Below are 12,569 nucleotides of genomic sequence, written 5' to 3' on the forward strand. Positions count from 1 at the left end.
TAGAGGTGTAGGTATGTGGTGGGATGGTGTATGGTAGAGCTATAGGTCTGTGGTGAGATGGTGTATGGTAGATGTCTGTAGTGAGATGGTGTATGGTAGAGGTATAGGTCTGTGGTGGGATGGTGTATGGTAGAGGTGTAGGTATGTGGTGGGATGGTGTATGGTAGAGCTATAGGTCTGTGGTGGGATGGTGTATGGTAGAGGAGTAGGTCTGTGGTGGGATGGTGTATGGGAGAGGTATAGTTCTGTGGTGGGATGGTGGATGGTAGAGGTATAGGTCTGTGGTGGGATGGTGTATGGTAGAGGTATAGGTCTGTGGTGGGATGGTGTATGGTAGAGGCCTGTAGTGAGATGGTGTATGGTAGAGGTATAGGTCTGTGGAGGGATGGTGTATGGTAGAGCTATAGGTCTGTGGTGGTATGGTGTATGATAGAGCTATAGGTATGTGCTGGGATGGTGTATTTTTAGATGTAAAAGTCTGTGGTGGAATGGTGTATGGTAGAGCTATAGGTCTGTGGTGGGATGGTGTATGGTAGAGGTATAGGTCTGTGGAGGGATGGTGTATGGTAGAGCTATAGGTGTGTGGTGGGATGGTGTATGGTAGAGCTATAGGTCTGTGGTGGGATGGTGTATGGTAGAGGTCTGTAGTAAGATGGTGTATGGTAGAGGTATAGGTCTGTGATGGGATGGTGTATGGTAGAGGTGTAGGTCTGTGGAGGGATGGTGTATGGTAGTGCTATAGGTCTGTGGTGGGATGGTGTATGGTAGAGGTCTGTAGTGAGATGGTGTATGGTAGATGTATAGGTCTGTGGTGGGATGGTGTATGGTAGAGCTATAGGTCTCTGGTCGGATGGTGTATGGTAGAGGTCTGTAGTGAGAGGGTGTATGGTAGAGTTATAGGTCTGTGGTGAGATGGTGTATGGTAGAGGTGTAGGTATGTGGTGGGATAGTGTATGGTAGAGGTACAGGTCTGTGGTGGGATGGTGTATGGTAGAGGTGTAGGTCTAGGATGGAATAGTGTATGGTAGAGGTACAGGTCTGTGGTGGGATGATGTATGGTAGAGGTAAAGGTCTGTGGTGGGATGGTGTATGGTAGAGGTATAGGTCTGTGGTGGGATGGTGTATGGTAGAGGTGTAGGTTTGTGGTGGGATGGTATATGGCAGAGGTATAGGTCTGTGGTGGGATGGTGTATGGCAGAGGTATAGGTCTGTGGTGGGATGGTGTATGGCAGAGATGTAGGTTTGTGGTGGGATGGTGTATGGCAGAGGTATAGGTCTGTGGTGGGATGGTGTATGGTAGAGGTGTAGGTCTGTGGTGGGATGGTGTATGGTAGAGGTGTAGGTCTGTGGTGGGATGGTGTATGGTAGAGCTATAGGTCTGTAGTGAGATGGTGTATGGTAGAGGTCTGTAGTGAGATGGTGTATGGTAGAGGTATAGGTCTGTGATGGGATGTTGTATGGTAGAGGTATAGGTCTGTGGAGGGATGGTGTATGGTAGAGCTATAGGTCTGTGGTGGGATGGTGTATGGTAGAGGTCTGTAGTGAGATGGTGTATGGTAGATGTATAGGTCTGTGGTGGGATGGTGTATGGTAGATGTAAAAGTCTGTGGTGGGATGGTGTATGGTAGAGCTATAGGTCTGTGGTGGGATGGTGTATGGTAGAGGTCTGTAGTGAGATGGTGTATGGTAGAGTTATAGGTCTGTGATGAGATGGTGTATGGTAGAGGTGTAGGTATGTGGTGGGATAGTGTATGGTAGAGGTACAGGTCTGTGGTGGGATGGTGTATGGTAGAGGTGTAGGTCTAGGATGGAATAGTGTATGGTGGAGGTACAGGTCTGTGGTGGGATGATGTATGGTCGAGGTAAAGGTCTGTGGTGGGATGGTGTATGGTAGAGGTATAGGTCTGTGGTGGGATGGTGTATGGTAGAGGTGTAGGTATGTGGTGGGATGGTGTATGGCAGAGTTATAGGTCTGTGGTGGGATGGTGTATGGCAGAGGTGTAGGTTTCTGGTGGGATGGTGTATGGCAGAGGTATAGGTCTGTGGTGGGATGGTGTATGGCAGAGGTGTAGGTTTGTGGTGGGATGGTGTATGGCAGAGGTATAGGTCTGTGGTGGGATGGTGTATGGAAGAGATGTAGGTTTGTGGTGGGATGGTGTATGGCAGAGGTATAGGTCTGTGGTGGGATGGTGTATGGTAGAGGTGTAGGTCTGTGGTGGGATGGTGTATGGTAGAGGTGTAGGTCTGTGGTGGGATGGTGTATGGTAGAGGTGTAGGTCTGTGGTGGGATGGTGTATGGTAAAGGTATAGGTTTGTGGTGGGATGGTGTATGGCAGAGGTATAGGTCTGTGGTGGGATGGTGTATGGCAGAGGTATAGGTCTGTGGTGGGATGGTGTATGGTAGAGGTACAGGTCTGTGGTGAGATGGTGTATGGTAGAGGTGTAGGTCTGTGGTGGGATGGTGTATGGTAGAGGTGTAGGTCTGTGGTGGGATGGTGTATGGTAAAGGTATAGGTTTGTGGTGGGATGGTGTATGGCAGAGGTATAGGTCTGTGGTGGGATGGTGTATGGCAGAGGTATAGGTCTGTGTTGGGATGGTGTATGGTAGAGGTACAGGTCTGTGGTGAGATGGTGTATGGTATATGTCTGTGGTGGGATGGTGTATGGTAAAGGCGTGATGTATGGTAGAGCTATAAGTCTGTAATGAGATAGTGTATGATAAGGAATGAGAATGACATAAGGTTTGGTCTACAGATGGAGGGGGTTTGTGTGTGAGGACAAGGTAAGGAATGAGATGCACGTGAGGTATGATCTAGAGATGGAGGGGGTTTCTGTGTGAGGACAAGATAGGGAATGAGAAAGACATGAGGTAAGATCTATAGATGGAGGTTGTCTTTGTGTGAGTACAAGGTAGGGAATGAGAAGGACATGAGATATGAACTACAGATGGAGGTTGTCTTTGTGTGAGGACAAGGTAGGGAATGAGAAGGACATGAGGTATGATCTAGAAATGGAGGTTGTCTTTGTGTGAAGACAAGGTAAGGACCACACCTGTGGTATCAGAAGTACACAAGAGGTGTATAGTTTTGTAAGGTAGGATTATAGTATCTCCATCTCAGAAAGATAGGAAATAAATGTGAGTTATAGACTGCTGTGACTCTGCTAAGTCCATTTTTGTACAAGAGGTCCACAGCATGAATTGGTGTCTTTTGAAGGAACACGATCACTACAAAACATAAAAGAATTGCCTCTGGCCCGTATCATATGTTCAGGACAGTAAAGCTTGCTCCACTTCTTCTCCATCCATCAGATGAATGTTATATCATGAGTATTTATATATCTAATTATTCTCCCCATGCCATAGTTACATCACATCAGATTTCCGCAAGAGGAACATTGATGCCTCCAATGTGAGCTGGCAGAGCTGGGGGGACACCCCGTGTGCCTGCTGTCTAGTGAACACCACCAATGGTTCCCGCACCGTCACATTATATGACACGTAAGGACACTGTACTGCATGTAATAATGTCACCATGGTCAGTAGTTCTGAGATGTGTTGGATGGAGAGAATGATGGTGGTGGTGGTGGATTGGGATTCTCCTCCATAGTATACGGACACCACCTAACAATGGGTAACTGTCATACTGAGGTTGCTCTTCTACATCAATTGGGGTGCTTATAGGATACAAATGACAGCTGGTGTTAGGTGGTTAGGCCTTAGGAGCAGCAATCCATTATGGAAGTAACCACTTCATGATACCTCCAGACTCCGAGCTTGGGTCCTGGACTGGCACTTCTTAGCAGCTGTTGGATGCTAAAACTTCTGGTCTGTGTGGATAATCTTTGCTGTCAAATGCTTCCAGCCTTAGCCACTGTCCTCATGTGATCATCTAAGTCAGTGTTTGCCAACCCAGTCCTCAACACCAACAGTGCAGGGTTTGTGGATATCCACAGAGGTAGGTAATCAGCTCTGCTCTGACATTACCTCATCAGTAGTGATCAATAAATCTGTGACTGTGGCTTCCTGTAAAATGTGGACTATTGGTGCGCTTTAAGGACAGTGTTGCCCTGGTGTCACTGACCCTGGAGGGGTGAGTCCTATCTGCAGTATGAATGATGTGTGACCCCTCTGCTCATGTCCTGATGTTAGTGATCCTGGAGGATGCTGGAGGGGTGAGTCCTATCTGCAGTATGAGTGATGTGTGACTCCTCTGCTCATGTCCTGGTGTCAGTGATCCTGGAGGATGCTGGAGGGGTGAGTCCTATCTGCAGTATGAATGATGTGTGACTCCTCTGCTCATGTCCTGGTGTCAGTGATCCTGGAGGATGCTGGAGGGGTGAGTCCTATCTGCAGTATGAGTGATGTGTGACTCCTCTGCTCATGTCCTGGTGTCAGTGATCCTGGAGGATGCTGGAGGGGTGAGTCCTATCTGCAGTATGATGTGTGATTCCTCTGCTCATGTCCTGGTGTCAGTGATCCTGGAGGATGCTGGAGGGGTGAGTCCTATCTGCAGTATGAGTGATGTGTGACTCCTCTGCTCATGTCCTGGTGTCAGTGATCCTGGAGGATGCTGGAGGGGTGAGTCCTATCTGCAGTATGATGTGTGACTCCTCTGCTCATGTCCTGGTGTCAGTGATCCTGGAGGATGCTGGAGGGGTGAGTCCTATCTGCAGTATGATGTGTGACTCCTCTGCTCATGTCCTGGTGTCAGTGACCCTGGAGGATGCTGGAGGGGTGAGTCCTATCTGCAGTATGATGTGTGATTCCTCTGCTCATGTCCTGGTGTCAGTGATCCTGGAGGATGCTGGAGGGGTGAGTCCTATCTGCAGTATGAGTGATGTGTGACTCCTCTGCTCATGTCCTGGTGTCAGTGATCCTGGAGGATGCTGGAGGGGTGAGTCCTATCTGCAGTATGAATGATGTGTGACTCCTCTGCTCATGTCCTGGTGTTAGTGATCCTGGAGGATGCTGGAGGGGTGAGTCCTATCTGCTGTATGAATGATGTGTGACTCCTCTGCTCATGTCCTGGTGTCAGTGATCCTGGAGAATGCTGGAGGGGTGAGTCCTATCTGCAGTATGAGTGATGTGTGACTCCTCTGCTCATGTCCTGGTGTCAGTGATCCTGGAGGATGCTGGAGGGGTGGGTCCTATCTGCAGTATGAGTGATGTGTGACTCCTCTGCTCATGTCCTGGTGTCAGTGACCCTGGAGGATGCTGGAGGGGTGAGTCCTATCTGCAGTATGATGTGTGACTACTCTGCTCATGTCCTGGTGTCAGTGACCCTGGAGGATGCTGGAGGGGTGAGTCCTATCTGCAGTATGAGTGATGTGTGACTCCTCTGCTCATGTCCTGGTGTCAGTGACCCTGGAGGATGCTGGAGGGGTGAGTCCTATCTGCAGTATGATGTGTGACTCCTCTGCTCATGTCCTGGTGTCAGTAATCCTGGAGGATGCTGGAAGGGTGAGTCCTATCTGCAGTATGTATGATGTGTGACTCCTCTGCTCATGTCCTGGTGTCAATGATCCTGGAGGATGCTGGAGGGGTGAGTCCTATCTGCAGTATGAATGATGTGTGACTCCTCTGCTCATGTCCTGGTGTCAGTGATCCTGGAGGATGCTGGAGGGGTGAGTCCTATCTGCAGTATGAGTGATGTGTGACTCCTCTGCTCATGTCCTGCTGTCAGTGATCCTGGAGGATGCTGGAGGGGTGAGTCCTATCTGCAGTATGAATGATGTGTGACCCCTCTGCTCATGTCCTGGTGTCAGTGATCCTGGAGGATGCTGGAGGGGTGAGTCCTATCTGCAGTATGTATGATGTGTGACTCCTCTGCTCATGTCCTGGTGTCAGTGACCCTGGAGGATGCTGGAGGGGTGATTCCTATCTGCAGTATGGATGATGTGTGACCCCTCTGCTCATGTCCTGGTGTCAGTGATCCTGGAGAATGCTGGAGGGGTGAGTCCTATCTGCAGTATGATGTGTGACTCCTCTGCTCATGTCCTGGTGTCAGTGATCCTGGAGGATGCTGGAGGGGTGAGTCCTATCTGCAGTATGATGTGTGACTCCTCTGCTCATGTCCTGGTGTCAGTGATCCTGGAGAATGCTGGAGGGGTGAGTCCTATCTGCAGTATGATGTGTGACTCCTCTGCTCATGTCCTGGTGTCAGTGATCCTGGAGAATGCTGGAGGGGTGAGTCCTATCTGCAGTATGTATGATGTGTGACTCCTCTGCTCATGTCCTGGTGTCAGTGATCCTGGAGAATGCTGGAGGGGTGAGTCCTATCTGCAGTATGATGTGTGACTCCTCTGCTCATGCCCTGGTGTCAGTGATCCTGGAGAATGCTGGAGGGGTGGGTCCTATCTGCAGTATGAGTGATGTGTGACTCCTCTGCTCATGTCCTGGTGTCAGTGATCCTGGAGGATGCTGGAGGGGTGAGTCCTATCTGCAGTATGAATGATGTGTGACTCCTCTGCTCATGTCCTGGTGTCAGTGATCCTGGAGGATGCTGGAGGGGTGAGAACTATCTGCAGTATGAATGATGTGTGACTCCTCTGCTCATGTCCTGGTGTCAGTGATCCTGGAGAATGCTGGAGGGGTGAGTCCTATCTGCAGTATGATGTGTGACTCCTCTGCTCATGTCCTGGTGTCAGTGATCCTGGAGGATGCTGGAGGGGTGAGTCCTATCTGCAGTATGATGTGTGACTCCTCTGCTCATGTCCTGGTGTCAGTGATCCTGGAGAATGCTGGAGGGGTGAGTCCTATCTGCAGTATGATGTGTGACTCCTCTGCTCATGTCCTGGTGTCAGTGATCCTGGAGAATGCTGGAGGGGTGAGTCCTATCTGCAGTATGTATGATGTGTGACTCCTCTGCTCATGTCCTGGTGTCAGTGATCCTGGAGAATGCTGGAGGGGTGAGTCCTATCTGCAGTATGATGTGTGACTCCTCTGCTCATGCCCTGGTGTCAGTGATCCTGGAGAATGCTGGAGGGGTGGGTCCTATCTGCAGTATGAGTGATGTGTGACTCCTCTGCTCATGTCCTGGTGTCAGTGATCCTGGAGGATGCTGGAGGGGTGAGTCCTATCTGCAGTATGATGTGTGACCCCTCTGCTCATGTCCTGGTGTCAGTGATCCTGGAGGATGCTGGAGGGGTGAGTCCTATCTGCAGTATGATGTGTGACCCCTCTGCTCATGTCCTGGTGTCAGTGATCCTGGAGGATGCTGGAGGGGTGAGTCCTATCTGCAGTATGATGTGTGGCTCCTCTGCTCATGTCCTGGTGTCAGTGATCCTGGAGGATGCTGGAGGGGTGAGTCCTATCTGCAGTATGATGTGTGACTCCTCTGCTCATGCCCTGGTGTCAGTGATCCTGGAGGATGCTGGAGGGGTGAGTCCTATCTGCAGTATGATGTGTGACTACTCTGCTCATGTCCTGGTGTCAGTGACCCTGGAGGATGCTGGAGGGGTGAGTCCTATCTGCAGTATGAGTGATGTGTGACTCCTCTGCTCATGTCCTGGTGTCAGTGACCCTGGAGGATGCTGGAGGGGTGAGTCCTATCTGCAGTATGATGTGTGACTCCTCTGCTCATGTCCTGGTGTCAGTAATCCTGGAGGATGCTGGAAGGGTGAGTCCTATCTGCAGTATGTATGATGTGTGACTCCTCTGCTCATGTCCTGGTGTCAATGATCCTGGAGGATGCTGGAGGGGTGAGTCCTATCTGCAGTATGAATGATGTGTGACTCCTCTGCTCATGTCCTGGTGTCAGTGATCCTGGAGGATGCTGGAGGGGTGAGTCCTATCTGCAGTATGAATGATGTGTGACTCCTCTGCTCATGTCCTGGTGTCAGTGATCCTGGAGGATGCTGGAGGGGTGAGTCCTATCTGCAGTATGATGTGTGACTACTCTGCTCATGTCCTGGTGTCAGTGACCCTGGAGGATGCTGGAGGGGTGAGTCCTATCTGCAGTATGAGTGATGTGTGACTCCTCTGCTCATGTCCTGGTGTCAGTGACCCTGGAGGATGCTGGAGGGGTGAGTCCTATCTGCAGTATGATGTGTGACTCCTCTGCTCATGTCCTGGTGTCAGTGACCCTGGAGGATGCTGGAGGGGTGAGTCCTATCTGCAGTATGAATGATGTGTGACTCCTCTGCTCATGTCCTGGTGTCAGTGATCCTGGAGGATGCTGGAGGAGTGAGTCCTATCTGCAGTATGATGTGTGACCCCTCTGCTCATGTCCTGGTGTCAGTGATCCTGGAGAATGCTGGAGGGGTGAGTCCTATCTGCAGTATGATGTGTGATTCCTCTGCTCATGTCCTGGTGTCAGTGATCCTGGAGGATGCTGGAGAGGTGAGTCCTATCTGCAGTATGAGTGATGTGTGACTCCTCTGCTCATGTCCTGGTGTCAGTGATCCTGGAGGATGCTGGAGGGGTGAGTCCTATCTGCAGTATGGATGATGTGTGACTCCTCTGCTCATGTCCTGGTGTCAGTGATCCTGGAGGATGCTGGAGAGGTGAGTCCTATCTGCAGTATGGATGATGTGTGACTCCTCTGCTCATGTCCTGGTGTCAGTGATCCTGGAGGATGCTGGAGGAGTGAGTCCTATCTGCAGTATGATGTGTGACTACTCTGCTCATGTCCTGGTGTCAGTGACCCTGGAGGATGCTGGAGGGGTGAGTCCTATCTGCAGTATGAGTGATGTGTGACTCCTCTGCTCATGTCCTGGTGTCAGTGACCCTGGAGGATGCTGGAGGGGTGCGTCCTATCTGCAGTATGATGTGTGACCCCTCTGCTCATGTCCTGGTGTCAGTGATCCTGGAGGATGCTGGAAGGGTGAGTCCTATCTGCAGTATGATGTGTGACCCCTCTGCTCATGTCCTGGTGTCAGTGATCCCGCAGGATGCTGGAGGGGTGAGTCCTATCTGCAGTATGAGTGATGTGTGACTCCTCTGCTCATGTCCTGGTGTCAGTGATCCTGGAGGATGCTGGAGGGGTGAGTCCTATCTGCAGTATGATGTGTGACTCCTCTGCTCATGTCCTGGTGTCAGTGATCCTGGAGGATGCTGGAGGGGTGAGTCCTATCTGCAGTATGAGTGATGTGTGACTCCTCTGCTCATGTCCTGGTGTCAGTGATCCTGGAGGATGCTGGAGGGGTGAGTCCTATCTGCAGTATGAATGATGTGTGACCCCTCTGCTCATGTCCTGGTGTCAGTGATACTGGAGGATGCTGGAGGGGTGAGTCCTATCTGCAGTATGAATGATGTGTGACCCCTCTGCTCATGTCCTGGTGTCAGTGATCCTGGAGGATGCTGGAGGGGTGAGTCCTATCTGCAGTATGATGTGTGGCTCCTCTGCTCATGTCCTGGTGTCAGTGATCCTGGAGGATGCTGGAGGGGTGAGTCCTATCTGCAGTATGATGTGTGACTCCTCTGCTCATGCCCTGGTGTCAGTGATCCTGGAGAATGCTGGAGGGGTGCGTCCTATCTGCAGTATGAGTGATGTGTGACTCCTCTACTCATGTCCTGGTGTCAGTGATCCTGGAGGATGCTGGAGGGGTGAGTCCTATCTGCAGTATGAATGATGTGTGACCCCTCTGCTCATGTCCTGGTGTCAGTGATCCTGGAGGATGCTGGAGGGGTGAGTCCTATCTGCAGTATGATGTGTGATTCCTCTGCTCATGTCCTGGTGTCAGTGATCCTGGAGGATGCTGGAGGGGTGAGTCCTATCTGCAGTATGAGTGATGTGTGACTCCTCTGCTCATGTCCTGGTGTCAGTGACCCTGGAGGATGCTGGAGGGGTGCGTCCTATCTGCAGTATGATGTGTGACCCCTCTGCTCATGTCCTGGTGTCAGTGATCCTGGAGGATGCTGGAAGGGTGAGTCCTATCTGCAGTATGATGTGTGACCCCTCTGCTCATGTCCTGGTGTCAGTGATCCCGCAGGATGCTGGAGGGGTGAGTCCTATCTGCAGTATGAGTGATGTGTGACTCCTCTGCTCATGTCCTGGTGTCAGTGATCCTGGAGGATGCTGGAGGGGTGAGTCCTATCTGCAGTATGATGTGTGACTCCTCTGCTCATGTCCTGGTGTCAGTGATCCTGGAGGATGCTGGAGGGGTGAGTCCTATCTGCAGTATGATGTGTGACTCCTCTGCTCATGCCCTGGTGTCAGTGATCCTGGAGGATGCTGGAGGGGTGAGTCCTATCTGCAGTATGAGTGATGTGTGACTCCTCTGCTCATGTCCTGGTGTCAGTGATCCTGGAGGATGCTGGAGGGGTGAGTCCTATCTGCAGTATGAATGATGTGTGACCCCTCTGCTCATGTCCTGGTGTCAGTGATACTGGAGGATGCTGGAGGGGTGAGTCCTATCTGCAGTATGAATGATGTGTGACCCCTCTGCTCATGTCCTGGTGTCAGTGATCCTGGAGGATGCTGGAGGGGTGAGTCCTATCTGCAGTATGATGTGTGGCTCCTCTGCTCATGTCCTGGTGTCAGTGATCCTGGAGGATGCTGGAGGGGTGAGTCCTATCTGCAGTATGATGTGTGACTCCTCTGCTCATGCCCTGGTGTCAGTGATCCTGGAGAATGCTGGAGGGGTGCGTCCTATCTGCAGTATGAGTGATGTGTGACTCCTCTACTCATGTCCTGGTGTCAGTGATCCTGGAGGATGCTGGAGGGGTGAGTCCTATCTGCAGTATGAATGATGTGTGACCCCTCTGCTCATGTCCTGGTGTCAGTGACCCTGGAGGATGCTGGAGGGATGAGTCCTATCTGCAGTATGAATGATGTGTGACTCCTCTGCTCATGTCCTGGTGTCAGTGATCCTGGAGGATGCTGGAGGGGTGGGTCCTATCTGCAGTATGATGTGTGACCCCTCTGCTCATGTCCTGGTGTCAGTGACCCTGGAGGATGCTGGAGGGATGAGTCCTATCTGCAGTATGAATGTTGTGTGACTCCTCTGCTCATGTCCTGGTGTCAGTGATCCTGGAGGATGCTGGAGGGGTGAGTCCTATCTGCAGTATGATGTGTGGCTCCTTTGCTCATGTCCTGGTGTCAGTGATCCTGGAGGATGCTGGAGGGGTGAGTCCTATCTGCAGTATGATGTGTGACTCCTCTGCTCATGTCCTGGTGTCAGTGACCCTGGAGGATGCTGGAGGGGTGAGTCCTATCTGCAGTATGATGTGTGACTCCTCTGCTCATGCCCTGGTGTCAGTGATCCTGGAGAATGCTGGAGGGGTGAGTCCTATCTGCAGTATGAGTGATGTGTGACTCCTCTACTCATGTCCTGGTGTCAGTGATCCTGGAGGATGCTGGAGGGGTGAGTCCTATCTGCAGTATGATGTGTGACTCCTCTGCTCATGTCCTGGTGTCAGTGATCCTGGAGGATGCTGGAGGGGTGAGTCCTATCTGCAGTATGATGTGTGGCTCCTTTGCTCATGTCCTGGTGTCAGTGATCCTGGAGGATGCTGGAGGGGTGAGTCCTATCTGCAGTATGATGTGTGACTCCTCTGCTCATGTCCTGGTGTCAGTGATCCTGGAGAATGCTGGAGGGGTGAGTCCTATCTGCAGTATGATGTGTGACTCCTCTGCTCATGCCCTGGTGTCAGTGATCCTGGAGAATGCTGGAGGGGTGAGTCCTATCTGCAGTATGATGTGTGACTCCTCTGCTCATGCCCTGGTGTCAGTGATCCTGGAGAATGCTGGAGGGGTGAGTCCTATCTGCAGTATGAGTGATGTGTGACTCCTCTACTCATGTCCTGGTGTCAGTGATCCTGGAGGATGCTGGAGGGGTGAGTCCTATCTGCAGTATGATGTGTGACTCCTCTGCTCATGCCCTGGTGTCAGTGATCCTGGAGGATGCTGGAGGGGTGGGTCCTATCTGCAGTATGAGTGATGTGTGACTCCTCTGCTCATGTCCTGGTGTCAGTGATCCTGGAGAATGCTGGAGGGGTGAGTCCTATCTGCAGTATGATGTGTGGCTCCTCTGCTCATGTCCTGGTGTCAGTGATCCTGGAGGATGCTGGAGGGGTGAGTCCTATCTGCAGTATGATGTGTGACTCCTCTGCTCATGCCCTGGTGTCAGTGATCCTGGAGAATGCTGGAGGGGTGCGTCCTATCTGCAGTATGAGTGATGTGTGACTCCTCTACTCATGTCCTGGTGTCAGTGATCCTGGAGGATGCTGGAGGGGTGAGTCCTATCTGCAGTATGAATGATGTGTGACCCCTCTGCTCATGTCCTGGTGTCAGTGATCCTGGAGGATGCTGGAGGGGTGAGTCCTATCTGCAGTATGATGTGTGATTCCTCTGCTCATGTCCTGGTGTCAGTGATCCTGGAGGATGCTGGAGGGGTGAGTCCTATCTGCAGTATGAGTGATGTGTGACTCCTCTGCTCATGTCCTGGTGTCAGTGACCCTGGAGGATGCTGGAGGGGTGCGTCCTATCTGCAGTATGATGTGTGACCCCTCTGCTCATGTCCTGGTGTCAGTGATCCTGGAGGATGCTGGAAGGGTGAGTCCTATCTGCAGTATGATGTGTGACCCCTCTGCTCATGTCCTGGTGTCAGTGATCCCGCAGGATGCT

At 51.6% G+C, this 12,569-nt stretch overlaps 1 protein-coding gene across 7 annotated transcripts in view; it reads left to right on the top strand.

The window, feature by feature from the left end:
* The window catches only part of KHK (ketohexokinase), a 217,064-nt gene that overhangs the window by 108,804 nt on the left and 95,691 nt on the right, over positions 1–12,569 (top strand). For 6 of the 7 annotated variants that reach the window (XM_068279784.1, XM_068279785.1, XM_068279783.1 and 3 more), the window contains one exon: positions 3,365–3,499. The exons of the other annotated variant lie outside the window; for it this stretch is intronic. In XM_068279784.1, coding sequence (XP_068135885.1) covers positions 3,365–3,499 — 135 coding nt within the window. The remainder of the gene's footprint in view (positions 1–3,364; positions 3,500–12,569) is intronic. 7 annotated transcript variants of the gene reach the window in all.

Source organism: Hyperolius riggenbachi, chromosome 4, assembly GCF_040937935.1.
Source record: "Hyperolius riggenbachi isolate aHypRig1 chromosome 4, aHypRig1.pri, whole genome shotgun sequence".
In the NCBI taxonomy this organism is placed as follows: domain Eukaryota; kingdom Metazoa; phylum Chordata; class Amphibia; order Anura; family Hyperoliidae; genus Hyperolius; species Hyperolius riggenbachi.